This window comes from Schistocerca gregaria, chromosome 5 (assembly GCF_023897955.1).
Source record: "Schistocerca gregaria isolate iqSchGreg1 chromosome 5, iqSchGreg1.2, whole genome shotgun sequence".
Taxonomy (NCBI): Eukaryota; Metazoa; Arthropoda; class Insecta; order Orthoptera; family Acrididae; genus Schistocerca; species Schistocerca gregaria.
In genome coordinates, this window is record NC_064924.1 from 50745971 (window position 1) to 50767874 (window position 21904).

Here is a 21904-nt window from a genome sequence, read left to right on the forward strand (position 1 = left end):
CACTTGTTGTCTTATATAGGCGTTGCCGACGGCAGCGCTGTATTCTGCCTGTGTGCATATCTCTGTAGTTGAATACGCATGCCTGTACCAGTTTCTTTGGCGCTTCAGTGTACTTCATGATGACTCTTGGAATAACTCATTCACGTACATCACCAAGCGGGAACGTCGGGCACTAATAGTGTTAGGCGAGGACAAATCTTGAAGACATACTGCATTCAGTGCTGTATCAAACATTTATGTTATTTAACCTTTTCACAGTTAAAGGTTACTTTTGTATAACTAATGTGTAAACACCCTATATAACCACTTGCATTTATCAGATCACGACCATCAGGGCTGTATTAAAAATCACAAATTAATTTATGTTGCCAATACTTTTACTTTTATTAATCAGTCAGATATATGGTTTAGTGAAGTGTTGTTGTCACAATTGTTTCTCTTGTTACCAATTATTTTTACTGTTCCAACTACGTTTTAATTTGACAATTATTATATCCTAGAAATTTTTACGTTTTAGTTGTATTTTACTGTCTGTGATTTGTTTTGTATTCTACTTTAAATTATCAACCATTTTAAACTACACTCCTGGAAATTGAAATAAGAACACCTTGAATTCATTGTCACAGGAAGGGGAAACTTTATTGACACATTCCTCGGGTCAGATACATCACATGATCACACTGACAGAACCACAGGCACATAGACACAGGCAACAGAGCATGCACAATGTCGGCACTAGTACACTGTATATCCACCTTTCGCAGCAATGCAGGCTGCTATTCTCCCATGGAGACGATCGCAGAGATGCTGGATGTAGTCCTGTGGAACGGCTTGCCATGCCAGTTCCACCTGGCGCCTCAGTTGGACCAGCGTTCGTGCTGGACGTGCAGACCGCGTGAGACGACGCTTCATCCAGTCCCAAACATGCTCAATGGGGGACAGATCCGGAGATCTTGCTGGCCAGGGTAGTTGACTTACACCTTCTAGAGCACGTTGGGTGGCACGGGATACATGTGGACGTGCATTGTCCTGTTGGAACAGCAAGTTCCCTTGCCGGTCTAGGAATGGTAGAACGATGGATTCAATGACGGTTTGGATGTACCGTGCACTATTCAGTGTCCCCTCGACGATCACCAGAGGTGTACGGCCAGTGTAGGAGATCGCTCCCCACACCATGATGCCGGGTGTTGGCCCTGTGTGCCTCGGTCGTATGCTGTCCTGATTGTGGCGCTCACCTGCACGGCGCCAAACACGCATACGACCATCATTGGCACCAAGGCAGAAGCGACTCTCATCGCTGAAGACGATACGTCTCCATTCGTCCCTCCATTCACGCCTGTCGCGACACCGCTAGAGGCGGGCTGCACGATGTTTGGGCGTGAGCGGAAGACGGCCTAACGGTGTGCGGGACCGTAGCCCAGCTTCATGGAGACGGTTGCGAATGGTCCTCGCCGATACCCCAGGAGCAACAGTGTCCCTAATTTGCTGGGAAGTGGCGGTGCGGTCTCCTACGGCACTGCGTAGGATCCTACGGTCTTGGCGTGCATCCGTGCGTCGCTGCGGTCTGGTCCCAGGTCGACGGGCACGTGCACCTTCCGCCGACCACTGTCTACAACATCGATGTACTGTGGACACCTGTTGCCCCACGTGTTGAGCAATTCGGCGGTATGTCCACCCGGCCTCCCGCATGCCCACTATACGCCCTCGCTCAAAGTCCGTCAACATCACATACGGTTCACGTCCACGCTGTCGCGGAATGCTACCAGTGTTAAAGACTGCGATGGAGCTCCGTATGCCACGGCAAACTGGCTGACACTGACGGCGGCGGTGCACAAATGCTGCGCAGCTAGCGCCATTTGACGGCCAACACCGCGGTTCCTGGTGTGTCCGCTGTGCCGTGCGTGTGATCATTGCTTGTACAGCCCTCTCGCAGTGTCCGGAGCAAGTATGGTGGGTCTGACACACCGATGTCAATTTGTTTTTTTTTTCCATTTCCAGGAGTGTATTTTAATTTAATTGTAGACCGCTGATCCTTTCGCTATCAAATTAGCCGTATAGAAAACAAATTATGTTATCGCATTGACTGGCTATCCCCAATTAGAGCAGGCCAATTTATTCACAAAGTACTGTCATTCGTGAACATGTGCGCGCGTCTTTCTTTTCCTTTTTCTGCAATGCATTTTGCATTTTCTGACTATAGTTCGTCTAGTTCCGTATGCGGCGTTTAGAAATTGTCTGCATTAATTTCTATGCAATTTAGAGAGCTCTTGTTTCTCGAACTCTTGACCTGTACCTCTACTTTCTTTGGCGACGTGGCCGCGATAGTGGTACAACTATGTGACTGACGTTGTACCGTTTCTGATTAGTTTTCTGCCGAAAGTGCTACGGTTGATAGGTGTTACTGTTCTGCTGAAGGCTACGAAGACCAGGATACCGAACTTGGTTCTGTCTGGGAGAGTTTGGAATTTTTTATGCTGTACGAACAGTCCTGTGGGAGTAAGACTGGTATGAAATTCTTGATAAGTATCGCGAATGAATCCTTAATGACAACAAATAAAGCGTCATATCTTAAGCTTTTGGGTAAATCTCATGCATTCCGCAACCGCGTCGGCTCTCAGAGAGGCATTCCCGGGAAACTATTCCGTCAACGACGAAAAAGTCCTGTCGGATGAAATCGTGCACTGTTTGCATCTGGACAAAAGATTCTGACTGGAAACGAGGAATCTGACGCGAATTGTGTGAGGGCAGAAACACGGTGTTACGAGAGACGTTTCTACTGTAAGTTCCATTATTTTTTTGAAAGAGAAGATGGTACACTGGGTGTCGCGAACAAACACCATATGAATCCACACCAGTTGCTGGTTCAGCGACGGAAGAGGCATCAGCAAAGGAGGAATGACTCATGCGCAGAGCGCTAAAGAAACGTGACTGCCCATCAAACGACAAGATACTTCCATACTCTCACCAAACTGAGATTCGCTATTCGACGAAATAGACCAGGGCTCTTAAGGTGTTGTGCTCTTGCGCGACAACGCCAAACCGCACACAACAAGGCCCACCAGAGATCAGATCCGTCCCATCGGATGGGAGAGATTCAAATCATTCGGCCAGCAGCCCCAGTCGTGCCACATCGAACTATCACCTGTTCCCTGCATCGTAAGCGGCATCATAGGGACGCCACTTCCAGAGCGATGCTGGCAGGGAGCAGCCTGTGCGATAATTCCTTGCATCGCAGGGCACGGAGTGTCTCCACATTGGTTTCTTCGAACTGATTGTACGCTGTGACAAATGTCTCAGTGTCCGTAACGACTATGTCGAAACATAGGATGCAGTGATGTACACTCCTGGAAATTGAAATAAGAACACCGTGAATTCATTGTCACAGGAAGGGGAAACTTTATTGACACATTCCTGGGGTCAGATACATCACATGATCACACTGACAGAACCACAGACACATAGACACAGGCAACAGAGCATGCACAATGTCGGCACTAGTACAGTGTATATCCACCTTTCGCAGCAATGCAGGCTGCTATTCTCTCATGGAGACGATCGTAGAGATGCTGAATGTAGTCATGTGGAACGCCATGCCATTTCCACCTGGCGCCTCAGTTGGACCAGCGTTCGTGCTGGACATGCAGACCGCGTGAGACGACGCTTCATCCAGTCCCAAACATGCTCAATGGGGGACAGATCCGGAGATCTTGCTGGCCAGGGTAGTTGACTTACACCTTCTAGAGCACGTTGGGTGGCACGGGATACATACGGACGTGCATTGTCCTGTTGGAACAGCAAGTTCCCTTGCCGGTCTAGGAATGGTAGAACGATGGGTGCAGTGTGCTTCCTTCTCTAGACTGTCGCACAGTTGACAAAATGGTAGATATAGAAATAGACGACAGAGGGATAGAGAAACAATTAAAATCGCTCAAAAGAGGAAAGGCCGTTGGTCCTGATGGGATACCAGTACGATTTTACACAGAGTATGCGAAGGAACTTGCCCCCCTTCTTGCAGCGGTGTACCGTAGGTCTCTAGAAGAGCGTAGCGTTCCAAAGGATTGGAAAAGGACACAGGTCATCCCTGTTTTCAAGAAGGGACGTCGAACAGATGTGCAGAACTATAGACCTATATCTCTAACGTCGATCAGTTGTAGAATTTTGGAACAAGTATTATGTTCGAGTATAATGTCTTTTCTGGAGACTAGAAATCTACTCTGTAGGAATCGGCATGGGTTTGGAAAAAGACGGTCGTATGAAACCCAGCTAGCGCTATTCGTCCACGAGACTCAGAGGGCCTTAGACACGGGTTCACAGGTAGATGCCGTGTTTCTTTACTTCCGCAAGGCGTTTGACACAGTTCCCCACAGTCGTTTAATTAACAAAGTAAGAGCATACGGACTATCAGATCAATTGTATGATTGGATTGAAGAGTTCCTAGATAACAGAACGCAGCGTGTCATTCTCAATGGAGAGAAGTCTTCCGAAGTAAGAGTGATTTCAGGTGTGCCGCAGGGGAGTGTCGTAGGACCGTTGCTATTCACAATATACATAAATGACCTTGTGGATGACACCGGAAGTTCACTGAGGCTTTTTGCAGATGATGCTGTGGTGTATCGAGAGGTTGCAACAATGGAAAATTGTACTGAAATGCAGGAGGATCGTCAGCGAATTGACGCATGGTGCAGGGAATGGCAATTTAATCTCAATGTAGACAAGTCTAATGTGATGCGGATACATAGAAAGATAGATCCCTTATCATTTAGCTGCAAAATAGCAGGTCAACAACTGGAAGCAGTTAATTCCATTAATTGTCTGGGAGTACGCATTAGGAGTGATTTAAAATGGAATGAACATATAAAGTTGATCGTCGGTAAAGCAGATGCCAGACTGAGATTCATTGGAAGAATCCTAAGGAAATGCAATCCGACAACAAAGGAAGTAGGTTACACTACGCTTGTGCGCCCACTGCTTGAATACTGCTCAGCAGTGTGGGATCCGCACCAGATAGGGTTGATAGAAGAGATAGAGAAGATCCAACGGAGAGCAGCGCGCTTCGTTACAGAATCATTTAGTAATCGCGAAAGCGTTACGGAGATGATAGATAAACTCCAGTGGAAGACTCTGCAGGAGAGACGCTCAGTAGCTCGGTACGGGCTTTTGTTAAAGTTTCGAGAACATACCTTCTCCGAAGAATCAAGCAGTATATTGCTCACTCCTACGTATATCTCGCGAAGAGACCATGAGGATAAAATCAGAGAGATTAGAGCCCACACAGAAGCATACCGACAATCCTTCTTTCCACGTATAATACGAGACTGGAATAGAAGGGAGAACCGATAGAGGTACTCAGGGTACCCTCCGCCCACACTCTCAGGTGGCTTGTGGAGTATGGATGTAGATGTAGATGTAGATGTAGATGACGGTTTGGATGTACCGTGCACTATTCAGTGTCCCCTCGACGATCACCAGAGGTGTACGGCCAGTGTAGGAGATCGCTCCCCACACCATGATGCCGGGTGTTGGCCCTGTGTGTCTCGGTCGTATGCAGTCCTGATTGTGGCGCTCACCTGCACGGCGCCAAACACGCATACGACCATCATTGGTACCAAGGCAGAAGCGACTCTCATCGCTGAAGACGACACGTCTCCATTCGTCCCTCCATTTACGCCTGTCGCGACACCACTGGAGGCGGGCTGCACGACGTTGGGGCGTGAGCGGAAGACGGCCTAAGGGTGTGCGGGACGTAGCCCAGCTTCATGGAGACGGTTGCGAATGGTCCTCGCCGATACCCCAGGAGCAACAGTGTCCCTAATTTGCTAGGAAGTGGCGGTGCGGTCCCCTACGGCACTGCGTAGGATCCTACGGTCTTGGCGTGCATCCGTGCGTCGCTGCGGTCCGGTCCCAGGTCGACGGGCACGTGCACCTTCCGCCGACCACTGGCGACAACATCGATGTACTGTGGAGACCTCATGCCCCACGTGTTGAGCAATTCGGCGGTACGTCCACCCGGCCTCCCGCATGCCCACTATACGCCCTCGCTCAAAGTCCGTCAACTGCACATACGGTTCACGTCCACGCTGTCGCGGCATGCTACCAGTGTTAAAGACTGCGATGGAGCTCCGTATGCCGCGGCAAACTGGCTGACACTGACGGCGGCGGTGCACAAATGCTGCGCAGGTAGCGCCATTCGACGGCCAACACCGCGGTTCCTGGTGTGTCCGCTGTGCCGTGCGTGTGATCATTGCTTGCACAGCCCTCTCGCAGTGTCCGGAGCAAGTATGGTGGGTCTGACACACCGGTGTCAATGTGTTCTTTTTTCCATTTCCAGGAGTGTATTTGTTTTTGGCAATAAAGTTTCTGTCTGAAAAACTATGACGAAACTTACTTTGAGAACGTCCGTCGTATTGCAAAGACTGTGATATTCCAGTGTTTGACCTGCAAACACTGTGCACAGAGAAGTGATATAAATGTAACGGATGGGAATTTGTGTACACCAGAGATATCTTGGTTTAGTATTATACCATCATTTGTTTACAACAGGGTTCTAAAAACAACATCAGCCGTGGTTTTTGAGCAGAAATCGAAATATCTCTGAAAAAGACATACGTAAACCAGTAAAAAAATATATTAAAGTGGTCAGTTAAGTGCTTCATCTCAGTCAAAATAAAGAGATGAAGTAAATAAAAAGATGTTAAACTAGGAAGAGTCTTTTGACTGATAAGCGCAAAATGTACGTTCTCGAACAGCCAATCCGCCACCGTATAGCTTGTTTCACACGAGCGACGCGCTGTTGCTACGGTAGCAGGTTGGAATCCTGCCTCGGGCATGGATGTGTGTGATGTCCTTAAGTGAGTTACGATTAAGTAGTTCTACGTTCTAGGGGATTGATGACCTCAGATGTTAAGTCCCATAGTGCTCAGAGCCATTTGAACCACACGAGCGACTTTTGTGTCAGAATCGACTAGTCGTGGTAGGTGCGTGTCACCTGTCTGCGAAAGGATCAACAGCCAAAGACACCACGAGTAGGTCGGTGACGTCAGTGATCGATGGACTGTATCAAGTGTTGAGCTCTAAAAACTACGTATGCTGCAGACTGCGCAACCGCAAAAACAGGGAACCTTGGGGTCGTCTGCTAACATGTCGAAGTTAACCTATTCTCGCCACACTCACCCACGTTGTAAGAATGTATTTTGTGCTTTCATGTATGCTCCATCTTTATTTTATCGTTTACTTTGGTTTCGTGACACAGTTCAAAACTTGCATGACGACTTGATATTTTCCTTGCTAGTATGTTCTCCAAAGACAGACCGAATGTTTTGGGACACCTGGCCTAGGAAAAACTCTACACTACACTTGAATAAGAACTTCCTGGCGGATTAAGACTGTGTTCAGATATGGACACGAACCTGCGATCTTTGCTTTTCATGGGCAAGGGTTCCACCGACTGAGTTATCCCTGCACGACTGCGACCCGTCCTCACAGCTTTATTTCTGCCAGTACGGCATTTATTAAGTTTGAAACTTCACAGAACTTTCTTGGTTAACTTCCAGAACTAGCGGGTGTGGAAGAAATGAATCTCTCGGTGCATTGTTTTTATCTACCAGGAACTTTCAGTTTAGCACATACTCCGCAGCAAAGTGGAAATTCATTCTAAGAACATAAACAGACATACGTTTTTAATTAAAATTGTTTCAACTAGAAAAAAATTATATCTGTCGAAAGAAAAACATAATTTTCGATGTTATGTGACACAGAATGGAAGCAAGATAGAAAGGTGACAATTAATGAACTATATAAAAAACGTAAATTAGGTACAAACCACGGCGTACAGTTATTTTATTGAACATGTAAACGTCACTACAGATATTCGGATTTAGGTACGGATAGAGAAATTCTGCTTGACCCACCGAAGTTTCACTACATTGATCCTGTCGATGACCTCCAGAATGGCTTTTTTCAGCTCAGCGTTTGTTTTGGGCTTATTACTGTACACCTTGTCTTCAAATACAGCCCCACAAAGAGGAGTCGCATGTACTCAGATGCAGAGAATGTGGCGGCCAATCGAGGCCTATGCAAGTGGCCTCTGGTTACTCCAGAGCCAGAATACGGTCCCCATAGTGCTCTCCCAAGACATCAAACTCTCTGTTGCTTCGATGGTGTCGAGCTCCGTCTTGCATGAACCATATCTTGTCGAAATCAGGATTACTTTGAATAATGGTAATGAAAACGTCTTCCAAACCCTTCACGCACTATTCGGTGGTCACCGTGCCATCAAGAAATATGGGAGCGATTATTCTGTGATTTGACGTTGGGCGCCACGCAATCACCCGTTGCGGGTGAAGAGACCTCTCGTTAGCGAAATGAGGATTCTCATTCCCCCACATGCTCCAGTTTTGCTTATTGACGAACCCTTCCAAATGAAAGTGGGCTTCGTGGCTAAATCAAGCGATACTAATTCCCATCTCGCCCGGTGGCCAAACATGCAGTGTGAAAGTCCTAAAGCAAACCGTTTAGAAGTTATGACGATTTATTTCACATAGTTCAGTAACTGTCATCCTGTAAATATTGTCTGATGTGTATGTCTCTATGACGGACAGTCAAATCAAAATTGAAGACCCACCACAACGGGACCTTGGAATAGCATCATTCAAAAGTCATCACCTCACGCGTTAAGACATTGTCCCACTGGGGACTAGACGATCAGTTCCTGTTTCGAAGAACGCAGTCGCGGCTGACGAACCTACAACCGAACCCGCTCTTGCACTTCGTCGTTCATAGTGGCTGCAGGATCAGAATGATGTCCAAAAGAAGAGACACCACATGTATAGTCTCTAAAAGGGTCTTAAGACGTAGGACTGAAAGTTGCAAAAAATATAAGTTCGTGTGAGGCCCATGTTATAAATGCCCGTTGCACGCAGTGGTGGTGACGCTGGCGGCGGCGCCGGCGCTGTGGTCGGCGGGCGCCGTGCTGTCGGCGGCCGCCGCGTCGGCCTGGTGGTTCAGCTACTGGCGGCGCCGCGGCGTGCCGCAGCTGTGGCCGCTGCCGCCGTACGGCGACGGCTGGGGCTGCGTCCTGCTGGCGCGCGACATCGGCGCGCAGCTGTCGCGGCTGTGCTCCGCGGCGGCGGCCGCGTCGGCGCCGGTGCTGGGCGTCTACCTGCTGTGGCGGCCGGTGCTGCTGGCCAGGAGCCCGCAGGCGGCGGCGGCGGCGCTGCGCGCGCTGCACGACCACGGGCTGGCCGCCAACGTGCCGCCGCCCCGCGGCCTCTTCCACCAGGCGGGCGGCCGGTGGCGCCGCTCCAGGGAGCTGCTCGTGCCCGCCTTCTCCGGCACCACGCTGCGCGCCATCTTCCAGCAGGTGAGCGAACTCCACAAAAGCTGTTGTCGTTGTGGTCTTCAGTCGAAGACTGGTTTCGTGCAGCTCTCGATGATTCTCTATCCTGTGCAAGCCTCTTCACCTCCAAATATCTACTGCATCCCACATCATTTTGGATCTGCTTACTGCATTCAAATCTCACTCTCCTGTTGAAGTATTTAACCCTCATACTTCCTTTCAGTAAACCCAGAGTTGCAACACTCCGGATACGGATCCTCTACACCTCCCGCAGACTCGGTCCTCCGCAGCCGCAGGTCTCTCCCATCGTCTCCCGCCCCTGTCCGCTGCGGCGCCTGTACTTCAGTGTCCCACCTGCTCTCCATCTCTCCACTCTCCACACCCTCTCCTAAGGTGTCTTCCGCCAGCTCCCCCTCCCTGACGATGCCCTCCCCCCCTCCTTGATGATGCCCTCCTCCCCTCCAGCGAACCCTCCCACCAACTTTGACCCTCCCTCCCTCTCCCTATGTTTCTTCCTTTGGGCTCCCTCTCTCCCTTCTCTCCCTCTTCCCTCCCTCCTCCCTTTCTCTCCACTCCTCCCCCGGGCTTCCCCTACCCCCGTCCCACCATTCCTCCTCCCATCTCCTGTGCCATCTTTGCTCTCCCCTCTCCTCCCCCTCACCCTTTTTCCCCTCTCGGCAGGTCCCCGGGGTCGCACACGTTACGTCGACATTCGCGCGCCGGAGATCATCGCCAACAGTTTCTCGTGTGTGCCGTCGTGTTTTGTGTTTAGTGTTCACCGTCATGCTCCATCGTTCACATGTGCCATCAAACTCATCAGCGTTTGTGCATCGTGTCAACAGTTTGTAGTGTGGACTATCGTCGAGTGTGAACGGCTCCATGTTTTGTATTCTATGTCTACTGTTTTTTACCCGCCATTATGTCAATTATGAGTATTCTTCCTGTTTTCTCATTGTCTACTCTAAGGCTGAAGAGCAGCGTCGAATGCTGCTGCCAGCCTACCTGTTGTTTGTACGGGTATCAAAATTACAATAAAGGAAAAAATAGAGCAATACTCATGGAATAACACGTAACATCGTGTCGGACCTCCATTTGCCCAGCGCAGTACAGCAACTCGGCGTGGCGTGGACTCAACAAGACGCTGGAAGCCCCTGCAGAAACATTGAGCCATGCTGCCTCTGTAACCGACCATAATTGTGAAAATGTTGCTGGTGCAGTATTTTGTGCCCAAACTGGCCTCTCTATTATTCTCATTCACTCGAATGGTCCAGAATATTCTTCAAACCAGCGGTGAACAGTTGTGGCCTGGAAACGTAGCGCATTGTCATTTTGGCTCAGCTGGACCATAGGATCCACTAGATTTTATGTAAACACAGCCTACACTATTATGAAACCACCATTAGCTTGCACAGTGCCATGTTGACAACCTGGGACTCTGGCCTCATTCATGGGGTCTGCACCATACTCAGACCATACCATCAGCACTTACCAACTGAAATTGGCACTCGTATGACCAGACCGCGGTTTTCCAGATGTCTAGGATCCAACCGATATGGTCACGACCCTCGGAGAGGCACTACAGGAAAACAGAGGGAACAGAGTGTGACGTTGGTGCGAAAGGAGGCATGTAGCAGTACTCAAATCAAAACTAGGTATATTTCCAAGGTAAACAGGTGAAGACAATTTTTGTCATTTACTTTTCTTACGAAAAGAGAATCCACGTGGAAGTGTTTCTCTTAAGATGATGGATTATCTGCAGTGTCTATAGGTCGAAGTCACAAGCAGACTCTGGGACTCTGAGAAAAGTGAGCCTCAGTTCAATTTGCCCTCACATCTCATCATTGCTGGTATTGACACAGCACCTGAGGACCTGCAGTTACGACTTAAAGTAAAAATCTCAATCGAGAATCAATCTCTCTCTATCTCCAAACACATATACAAATATTCATAAGATAAAAGTCATTTTATGAGCTGTGTCGCGTGCGTGCTGTCTTGAGGCCGCGCTCGAACGGTGTTGTGCAGACGCTGCAGCCGGCGGCTGAGCGCCTCGGCCGGCGGCTCGCTTCCAGCTCTTCCCGCAGCGGCGCCACCGTCGCCGACGCGCACCGCCTGGCCAGCGACTTCGCCGCTGAAGTCATCGCCGAGGCTGTGCTGGGCCTGCGCAGGGCTCCAGGGGACGCAGACCACCCGGCACTGTGAGTTCCTCGCCAACACAGCAAATTAGCTGCCTCGGCTGTGCGAGTATGTCAGAGTTACACAGGGTGGACCACTTTAATCTCTAGTAAGAAATACATCGGGATGGAGATGAGATTCAGCAAAATGTTTTAGATAAAAGTTGTGAGTGACAAAGAGGGTCATGCGTTGCTACTAATGGCCACGACCTTGGACGTGATTTTCATGGTGATTTGGAGGTTAAAGCGATTTTTTAAAATGGGAACCCAAATATTTAATTTAAGATTTAAAATGAGAGGCAAATTTTACGTATAAAATGTTACATTATTCAAGGTCATGGTAAGTTTCCGTCATGGTCAAATAGGCAAATCGTTTTTAGTTCTGGTAGGGAATAACTCGGATTTGAGGAGGGTTGGTTCAAATGGCTCTGAGCACTATGGGACTTAACATGTGTGGTAATCAGTCCCCCAGAACTTAGAACTACTTAAACCTAACTAACCTAAGGACATCACACACATCCATGCCCGAGGCAGGATTCGAACCTGCGACCGCAGCGGTCACGCGGTTCCAGACCGAAGCGCCTAGAACCGCACGGCAACACCGGCCGGCATTAAAGGAGGGATATAGCAAAATACAATGTTATATGCAGATTGGAAGGGTGATAAAGGGGTCACATACCATTACGAATAACGACGATTTTAAAGGTAATTACCGAAGGTCATTCGAAGGCTGACGGTGGTGATTTTTTTTTTCTTTTTCCATGGAACCTCCTCTTTGTGACGTCGGATTTCGAAATAGAAGACAGAAATTTGAACTTCAAGTTTTAATTAACGTTTTTATTGGCAAAAATAAATACGCTACAGCTTATAAATCCTATTGTGGCACTTGCGAAACGGAACAAACGTAAATAAAATGTAGACCATTGATTCAGAAGTCGTTGAATGAGTCCCCTCGCCTCTCATTCCTCGGGATGCCCCTTACAGTTTTTATTTAACACTGTATTTTGCTATGTCCCTCATCTGTTCTGAAGTAATCTCTATTAAAACTAAAAACATATTTGTTTATTTGACCTTCAGTGAACTAGCTATGGTCGCCCGGTGTGGCCGAGCGGTTCTAGGCGCTTCAGTATGGAACCGCGCGACCGCTACGGTCGCAGGTTCGAATCCTGCCGTGGGCATGAATTTGTGTGATGTCCTTAGGCTAGTTAGGTTTAAGTAGTTCTAAGTTCTAGGTGACTGATGACCTCAGATGTTAAGTTCCATAGTGCTTAAAGCCATTTGAACCATTTTTAACTAGACATGACCGTGGATAATGAATCATTTTAAACGTAAAACTTGCCACTCTTTTCATATCTTGTATCAAATATAAGGGTTCCTATTTTTTTAATCACTTTAACTTCCAAATCATCTTGAAAATCACGTTCAAGGTCACGACCGTTAGTAGCAATGCGTGACCTTCTTTGCCACCAACAGCTTTTATCTGAAACAGGTTGCTGTATCTCACCTCCATCCCGAGTTATTCCCCATTATGGATTAAAATGGTCCACCATGTATATGTGATGTCTGTTCTTTCGTACATACGCCAAAGAACAGACACCATTTTGATCCTGCATCCGTTGTGAATCAACTCACAAAGGAATTAAAGACATTAGCTGCCCGTGGGCATTGGTTTACATCAATGGGTTAAAAAAAAAAAGGGCTCTGAGCACAATGGGACTTAACATCTATGGTCATCATTCCCCTAGAACTACTTAAACCTAACTAACCTAAGGACATCAGACAACACCCAGTCATCACGAAGCAGAGAAAATCCCTGACCCCTCCGGGAATCGAACACGGGAACCCGGGCGTGGGAAGTGAGAACGCTACCACACGACCACGTGCTGCGGACTTACATCAATGGGGCAAGTTGAAAAATTATGCCAGACAGGGATTCGACCCCAAGTGTCCTGTTTACTAGGTAGACGTTTTGACTGCACACTATGGCATCTGGACACAGTGTCACCATAACTGCATGGAAAATTTTAGGATGTCTCCCGTAAGACCCAAAATCTCATCTTATACCACACACTATTGATGTAGTGCACCTGATCATTAGCTTAATTAATAGCTGCATCTCGCCGACTCTCGTAACAGTTCGAGCTTCGTGTGCATCTGCACTAAAGGGATGATTCGCCATCTTCGCCTTAATTATATGTGCATGGTGTCTGTTCTTTCGGACATGTGATGTGTGATATAAGTTGAGAATTTCTGGTAACACGGGGTATGCTAGGGCAGACTATACGGTTTTGGTGTCCAGTCTGTCTCGATGGCGTAGTGATGAGCACATCTGCCTGGTAAGTAGGAGACCTGGTTTCGAATCCAAGTCCGGCACAAATTTTCAGCTTGCCCCAGTGATATAAATCAGTGCCCAACGGTAGATAAAGTTTTTAATTCCTTTGTGTCTGTATTAAAGATAGTTGGAAATGTGAGTGAAGAGATGACATAACATACACGTAACTGTACTTGGTCGGTAATCACTTCCAATGATGGTCCCGTGCTTGTTCGTGATGGGCATAAAAAGAAATGTAAATTACTGAATCAAATCTCAACCTCTCACCACTAGATTAACCATACTGTTGGAATTTCTTGGCAGATTAAAACTGTGTGCGAGACTGAACTCTAACTAGGGACCTTTGCCGTTCGCGGGGAAGTGTTCTACTAGCTGAGCTACTCTCGCGTCCGTCGGCCGTCGCAATTTGATATATTATTATTGTTATTATTTTTGATTGTTGCCGACTTACGTGGTGGGCCTTAATAAAAATGATATTTCATTTAATTTTGATTTACGATTACATGCTTTCCTGAAGTTCTCCTTTTTAACAATATTAATCTCAAATTATTTGTTACGTTAATGAATGTTAGACTTGCTGAATCTTAAAACATGAGCATATAAGCTGAACAATGTAATAAACTTTTCATATTAATTGCCTCGGCTAGTCAGCTCACTTTAAAGCAAAAGATCTTTAGTTATTAATTACAATTGCGGCCCACACACGCGCGAGAGTATTTTTTCTTACCTCCGTTAACCATTGCCTCGTAGTCGGAGTCCTGGCTCTGGCTCTCGTCTTTGGTACTGAAAATAAGAATCTTAAAGCTACGTATTTTGTGCAGCGTCGTGCGGCTGTGGAGAAAAATTAATATTATGTTAATAGCGGGCGATTATTTCGCTTCCGCTAAGGTTTCATAAGTTAATATCGCCACATAATGGCGTCGTTGGCTGCATCAGCCGCTGCGATTGTTGAACTGTAAATTACTTGGATGCAGGTTAATTCAAGGAAGGCGGACATGAAATCGGGATCACCTCGTACAAATTAAAAGTGCACAGTAATATTGAATCACTATATTATCTGCTTTACTCATACAAATATGCTTACATTTGCCAGCTGTCGAAAGATGTCCGTCTACACACAACAAAGACAAGAGAAGAAGTGAAGACGACTGAAAAAATAACAAAAGAGCGTATCTTGTCTCTTTAAATCACTTTGTTATATTTCTTTGCATTCGAAACTTAGAGAAATTATAGTTTTACGGCTACATGATAAAAATATATTATTCAATTTTTAAATGTCTCTTCTTTATAAATACTGTTTTTTGAGTCTTTTCTTAATATAGCACTTGGGACGCTATACTACCCAAACACGACTCACGACCCAGCGTCACAGCTTTATTTCCGCAAGTACCTAATCTGTTACCTTCCAAACTTCTCCCACCTTCCAGAGCACTTGCCCACAAAAGGCAAAGGTTCCGACATCGAGTCTTGGACCATCAGAGAGTTTTAATCTGCCAGGAAGTTTCATATCATTGAACACTCTGCCGCAGAGTGGGAATTTCATTCCGCACTCAAAATGTTGTTAATACGGTTACCAGATGTGCTATAGTCACCCTCCTTAAAATGGCTCGCTTGTCGCTATGAAGCAGTGTGGATGCTGTAGAAATGGCAGCAGGTGGTCGTGTGAAGTGGCGTGTGTCTACCAGTAAGTTGTATGCAATCAGCACAGTAAGACAGGTAGACGTGAAGAGCGAAATAGAACGGCAGAGAGCAGCTGTCGTATTTGGACTAGTCCATGATCACACCGTGAATGAAACCGCCCCATTTCCTGATGTATCATAGTATTCAAAGTGTATACGCAGTGTTGTATCACACACAGCCCTGCAAGTTGGCGTAAAAAGTGAAGGGCGTACAATGAGCGTCACTCCTCGGCAGTCGGTTCCAAACCCGACAGGAATTTCTGTCAGTGAATGCTGGTCTGAATGAACCAGTTTACGAGCGAAGATTACGAAGTGGGCATTTGGATTTGGGTGCCCCGCAAAAGGCCATTGATCACAGTTGTACATAAAGCTGCACATCTTCAAAGGGTCAAATCGGCACTGCCGTATTTGTGGAAAGGGCGATGGGGGGCGCCGCTTTCTGGCTTATGGCCTTCCCTATCCCCCCTCCCCCCCCTCCCCCCAACGTGAAGTTATACACGTGTTTTTCTTACAGAGCTGCACACAATATCGTAATACTAAGGGCAGAAAACAAGAGCTAAAATCATCTTTGCTTCAGTATGACAAGAACTGGGTTGTATGCTGCTACAAACTGCCATCGGCATACTGCTTCCGAAAGAATCCGCGAAAACTCTCTGATAACTGGCGTGAGTGTTCATTGTGATTGTTTAAGAGTAAATATTGTCCTTAAGTATTAAAGCTTATTTATTTAAATAACATGCTCCATTACATAGTAACATTACATTAGACGGAGCTCAAGCTCAGTTTAGGAAGGATCAAGAAGAAAAGATGCCGTGCCCTTTCAAAGGAACCATCCCAGTATTTGCCTGAAGCGATTTAGGAAAATCACGGAAGACCTAAATCTGAGTGGCCGGACGAGAGTTTACACCATCATCCTCTCGAATACGAGTCATGAGTGCTAACCACTGCGGAACCTCGCTCGGTGCAATGAAAAGTAGGTGTCGCAATGAATTTGCGATTGGTGCATGTTAGTCTACATACGAAATGGGGCTAAAATACTGAATATTTCATTAAACTTGAGACTAGATCTGTATCTATCGTCAATGTCCAGAATATGAATGGTATATAGTGTACTCACTTCCGATCCATTTCACAAACGAGAATGGAAGTGAAATATTCATATGATCCTTCAGATCTCACAAAAGATTCGGGATACTGAAACAAATTTTTGACAAATAGTAGCATGCAAAGCGGAGAATATTTTGCAACTTAGCTAACATGGATAACTTTTTTATCTACTGTGATGTATGTGTGACTACGAATGTTTTCAATGACCTACTTCTTTCAATGGCTATCGATGCAGTTGAAATAACAGTATAGATTTTGTAACACCATAAATGAAGCAATCACACTTGTTTTTTTTATCAAGCGTGACCTTTTCGTAAGTTGTTGACCTACACTTGTTACAATTATAGCTGCATTAGCATTTTAGTGACGTGAAATTGTGCAAGCAGCGCTGTGTTTTGAGAAAAGAAGCTGATTTTCACATGGCAAGAGGAGAAAAAAAGAAAGAAAGGTGTACAAGACAGGCAATTTGACCACCTCTCTGATTCAGTTTCGGCGTAATACTGAACCCACAGGTTAGTAATAATAGATCGGCTTTTCAACTTATTTATTATACTGCCATAACGTGTTACTGCGGTATTTTACAGACTCGCAAGCCCTAACGTAAGTTATATGCGGTAAGCGTTTGTGCAAAGGCTTATGCTGTAGAAATACACTATGTGATCAAAAGTATCCGGACACCTGGCTGAAAATGACCTAAAAGTTCGTGGCGCCCTTCATCGGTAATGCTGGAATGCAGCATGGTGTTGGCCCACGCTTAGCCTTGATGGCAGCTTCCACTCTGGCATGCACACGTTCAATCAGATGCTGAAGGTTTCTCGGGGAATGGCAGCCCATTCTTCACGAAGTGCTGCACTGAGGAGAGGTATCGATGTCGGTCGGTGAGGCCTGGCACGAAGTCGGCGTTCCAAAACATTCCAAAGGTGTTGTATAGGATTCATGCTAGGACTCTGTGCAGGCCGGACCATTACCGGGATGTTATTACTGTCGTGTAACCACTCCGCCATAGGCTGCGCATTATGAACAGCTGCTCGATCGTGTTGAAGGATCAAATCGCCATCCCCGTATTGCTTTTCAACAATGGGAACCAAGAAGGTGCTTAAAACATCAATGTAGGCTTGTGCTGTGATAGTGCCACGCAAAACCACAAGGGGTGCAAGCCCCCTCCATGAAAAACACGACCAGCCCTTAACACAACCGCGTCCGAATTTTACTGTTGGCACTACACACGCTGGCAGATGACGTTCAATGTCATTCGCCATACCCACACAGTACCATCGGATCGCAACATTGTGTACCGTGATTCGTCACGCCACACAACGTTTTTCCAATGTTCAATCGTCCAGTGTTTACGCTCCCTACACCGAGCAGTGCGTCGTTTGGCGTTTACCTGCGTGATTTATGGCTTATGAGCAGCCGCTCGACCATGAAATCCAAGTTTTCTCACCTACCGCCTAACTGTCATAGTACTTGCAGTAGATCCTGATGCAGATTAGAATTCCTGTGTGAGGATCTGAATAGATGTCTGCCTATTGCACATTACGACCTTCTTCAACCGTCGTCGGTCTCTGTCACTCAACAGACGAGGTCGGCCTGTACGCTTTTGTGCTGTACGTGTTCCTTCACGTTTCGACTTCGTATCACATCGGAAACAGTGGATCTAGGTATGTTAAGAAGTGTGGAAATCTTGCTTACAGACGTATGATACAAGTGACACCCAATCACCTGACCACGTTCGAAGTCCGTGAGTTCCGCGGAGCGCCCCATTCTGCTCCCTAACTGTGTCTAATGACTACTGAGGTCGCTGATATGGAGTGCCTGGCAGTAGGTAGCAGCAGAATGCACCTAATATCAAAAACGTATGTTCTTGGGAGTGTCCGGATACTTTTGATCACATAGGACACACCTCCTGTACCGCGCTGTTCCGTCCGCTAGAGAGCGCCCCCCCCCCCTCCCAATACAATTGCCCCTTACCCTAACGCACCTTCTGCGCAGCTAGCGGCGAAGTAATATTGCACGCCCTCTTAAGAGTTCACCTAGGATACGGTGACCGATGCGCAGTGACAAGTTTACGTCCAAGGCGCTAGGCAAGTTCATTCGTTTGTTCAGAAGGAGAAGCCGATACTGATTGGCTGCATTCGGCCTGTTAGCGACACACTGCGACGACAGAATCGAGGCGCACGCCCTGCAGTCTATCAAACCATTTTGCAGAAAATATTTGGTAAAAGAATTTCATTTTTGCGTTACTTATGTCAGCTTTATAATGACATAGTCATCATTTCATTAATGATCATACTTATTGTGATACTTGCATTTGAGTAGGACAAACTCGAAAACATATGGATCATTCTGATTGTGCGTTTGGTGAGTATTAGATAATATGTTGCTTCATATGAAATTCAGTGAAATAACCAATGACTGGCGGAGCAAGGAGGACATCAAAAGCAGGCTAGCATTGGCAAAAAGAGCATTTCTGGCCAAGAGAAGTCTACTAATATTAAATATCATCCTTAATTTGAGGAAGAAATTTCGTAGAATGTACGTCTGGAGTGCAGCATTGTATTGTAGTGAAACATCGACTGTGGGAAAACCGGAACAGAAGAGAATCGAAGCATTTGAAATGTTGACGACGAATGTTGAAAATTAGGTGGTCTGATAAGGTAAGGAATGAGGAGGTTCTGCGCAGAATCGGAAAAGAACATGTGGAAAATACTGACAGGGAGAAGGGACAGGATGATAGGACATCCGTTAAGACATGGAGGAATGACGTCCATGGTACTAAAGGGAGCTGTAGAGGGCAAAAACTGTAGAGGAACACAGAGACTGGAACACATCCAGCAAATCATTGAGGACGTAGGTTGCAAGTGCTGCTGTGAGATGAAGAGGTTGGCACAGGAGAGGAATTCGTGGCGGGCCGCATCAAACCAGGCAAAAGACTGATGACAAAAATATATTAGCTAAGATATTGTCGGTTTCTTTACATTTGGGTGGTGGTCTCTGTCACTGATCTCGAGAAAATTGATGTGATTTAACACACTCATTTGCGATCGAGCGTGTCAGTGGTGAAGCCAGAACGAAATGTCCATCACATTATTCATAGTTCATAAAAAGTTTGAGATACCGAAATGAGATTTTGGCAAATGATAGCACGCAAAGATGAGAGTATTTTGCTATATGGATATTATACAAAACTTCATTATGTACTGTGTTAATCCAATAACTACAGATTTTTTTTTTGATGAAAGAACGTAATTTTTAAGGGATATTGGTAGCTGGTGAAACAAGAAATGCTGCGTGTTTTGGAATAACATAAGTGAAGACATTACACGCCTACCTTTGTGCCGAGGTTGTGCTTTTTATAAGTTACTGACTTTACTTTTCCTCAGTTCCTCAATTAATAAATTTAATATAGCACTGTTTCAGAATACTCTTACGTCTGCACAACATCTTAATGAGGTGACAGTGTGTAAACTCCGCTGTGTTTTGGCACAAGAAGCGAATTTTAATATGGCAACAAGAGAAATGTAGCTTTTACTCAAAATTCGCCATTGACACTTCTATGAAAGTTACAAATTGTTAACAACCAAGGAGAAAATACGAGGGACATTTAATAAATAATGCCCTGATTGGTACGATTGAGGATTGTTTGAAGCATCAACAATGTAAATTACGTCAGATGTAGTTGCGAACTTGAGATAGAAGCACGTGTTTTTTTTTTTCGGTACGCTCTCACATAAAATTGTAAATTGTGAGAGATAGAAATGGACCCTACAGGGCTCTAAGGTGCCTGAAGACCAGAGATCAAGATAGAAACTTTACGTGGAAAAAACCCAGCAACAATGCACAATGTATTTAGTCAAGTTTGTGGTGAGTTTACAGCACACTGTAGCACAGTTATGCTAGAAGAAAATGGTAGTACGACTTGTGAGGAACATTAAGAACCACAGAAATTCTCCCAGCATCAGTATTCCGTATTATGACAAATTATTTGAACAAGAGAAAGTTTTGTGCAAGATACGTTCCACACTATTGGACTGCTGAAGAGAAGCAGAAACGCCTGGACGTTGCAAACGCGCTCAGACAACGATTCGACCGTGAAATTCGAGTATTCTTGTGAGGTATTATCGCTACTGACGAAACGTAGATTAGAGACTTCGAACTGGAGTCGAAATCACAGATCAGTGAGTGGAGAGTTTCAGGTTCTCCACGTCCAAAAAGTTTCGATGCGTCAGTCAGAGCTCAAGCAAATCATGATTTTTGCTTATGAGCACCAAAGAACCATCATGACAGATAGAATCCCATTTGGAACAAATGTCACAGCAGTGTATTAATGCAAATCTATGTAAAACCTACGTAGAAAAAGACACAAAATCCAACCTCAGTTGCTCAAGGCTAGGCCACTTATCCTCCACTGCAGTGTTCGCCCTCATATCGGCAATGTTGTAGGCCAAAAGCACCGCGAATACCGATGGGAAGTGTTGACACAACCTTCCAATAGTCCAGATGTGAGATCACCAGACTTCGACTGGTTCCCAAAGTTGATAAAACCTATGTGTGGACGCCGTGATCTTTCTCTGAAAGAGCTTTGTACCACTGTTACCTGAGCTATTCGACAGATGCACAAAAGTGGTGTCCTGGATGAATAACAGAGCTTCCGCAATGTTAGAATTCAGTCATAGAGTAGCAGCGAGACTATATGGAAGGGTTTTAAAGAGATCTTTCTTCCTTTCTTTCGCTTACGCCATAGTTCCGCAGCAATCGCAGGGTCGGCGTGGTTACAACGGATTTCGCAATGTTAGTGTTAGGGATGGACGGATGCCCTTCCTGCCGCCACGTCATACCCCCCCAGGACAGAATCAGTGTACCCCAACTGTCTGCATCGAGTGGAAATCGTGAAATAGTGTGGACGTGTTTCAAATGTCTACGACGCGTGCAACTGAGGCGGAACGTGGGGACCAGCCCGGTATTCACCTAGTGGGATGTGGAAAACCACCTAAAAACCACATGCAGGCAAGCCGGCACACCAGCCCTCGTCGTTAATCCGCCGGCCGGATTCGATCTGGGGCCGGCGCGCCTACCCGACTCCAGGAAGCAGTGCGTTAACGCTCTCGACTACCCTTGCGGGTCAAAGGCTTTAGAGAGATATTGAAGAAAAAAAACGTATGTGTAAGTAAACAAAAATTAGTGGGTACAATTATGAAATGTCCGTCGTAAATCACTGTTTTTGTTGGGTTTTGAGCTGGAATTCTTTTTCGATATTTTTAAATATTAGATGACCAACTGA

General features: G+C 46.2%; 1 protein-coding gene across 1 annotated transcript in view; it reads left to right on the forward strand.

Annotated features, from left to right (window-relative positions):
* LOC126272146 (probable cytochrome P450 6a13) overlaps nucleotides 1–21904 on the forward strand; it is a 153392-nt gene that overhangs the window by 93149 nt on the left and 38339 nt on the right. Inside the window, exons 3-4 of the mRNA XM_049974763.1 lie at nucleotides 8919–9358; nucleotides 11357–11529. Of these exons, the coding sequence (XP_049830720.1) occupies nucleotides 8919–9358; nucleotides 11357–11529 (613 nt within the window). The remainder of the gene's footprint in view (nucleotides 1–8918; nucleotides 9359–11356; nucleotides 11530–21904) is intronic.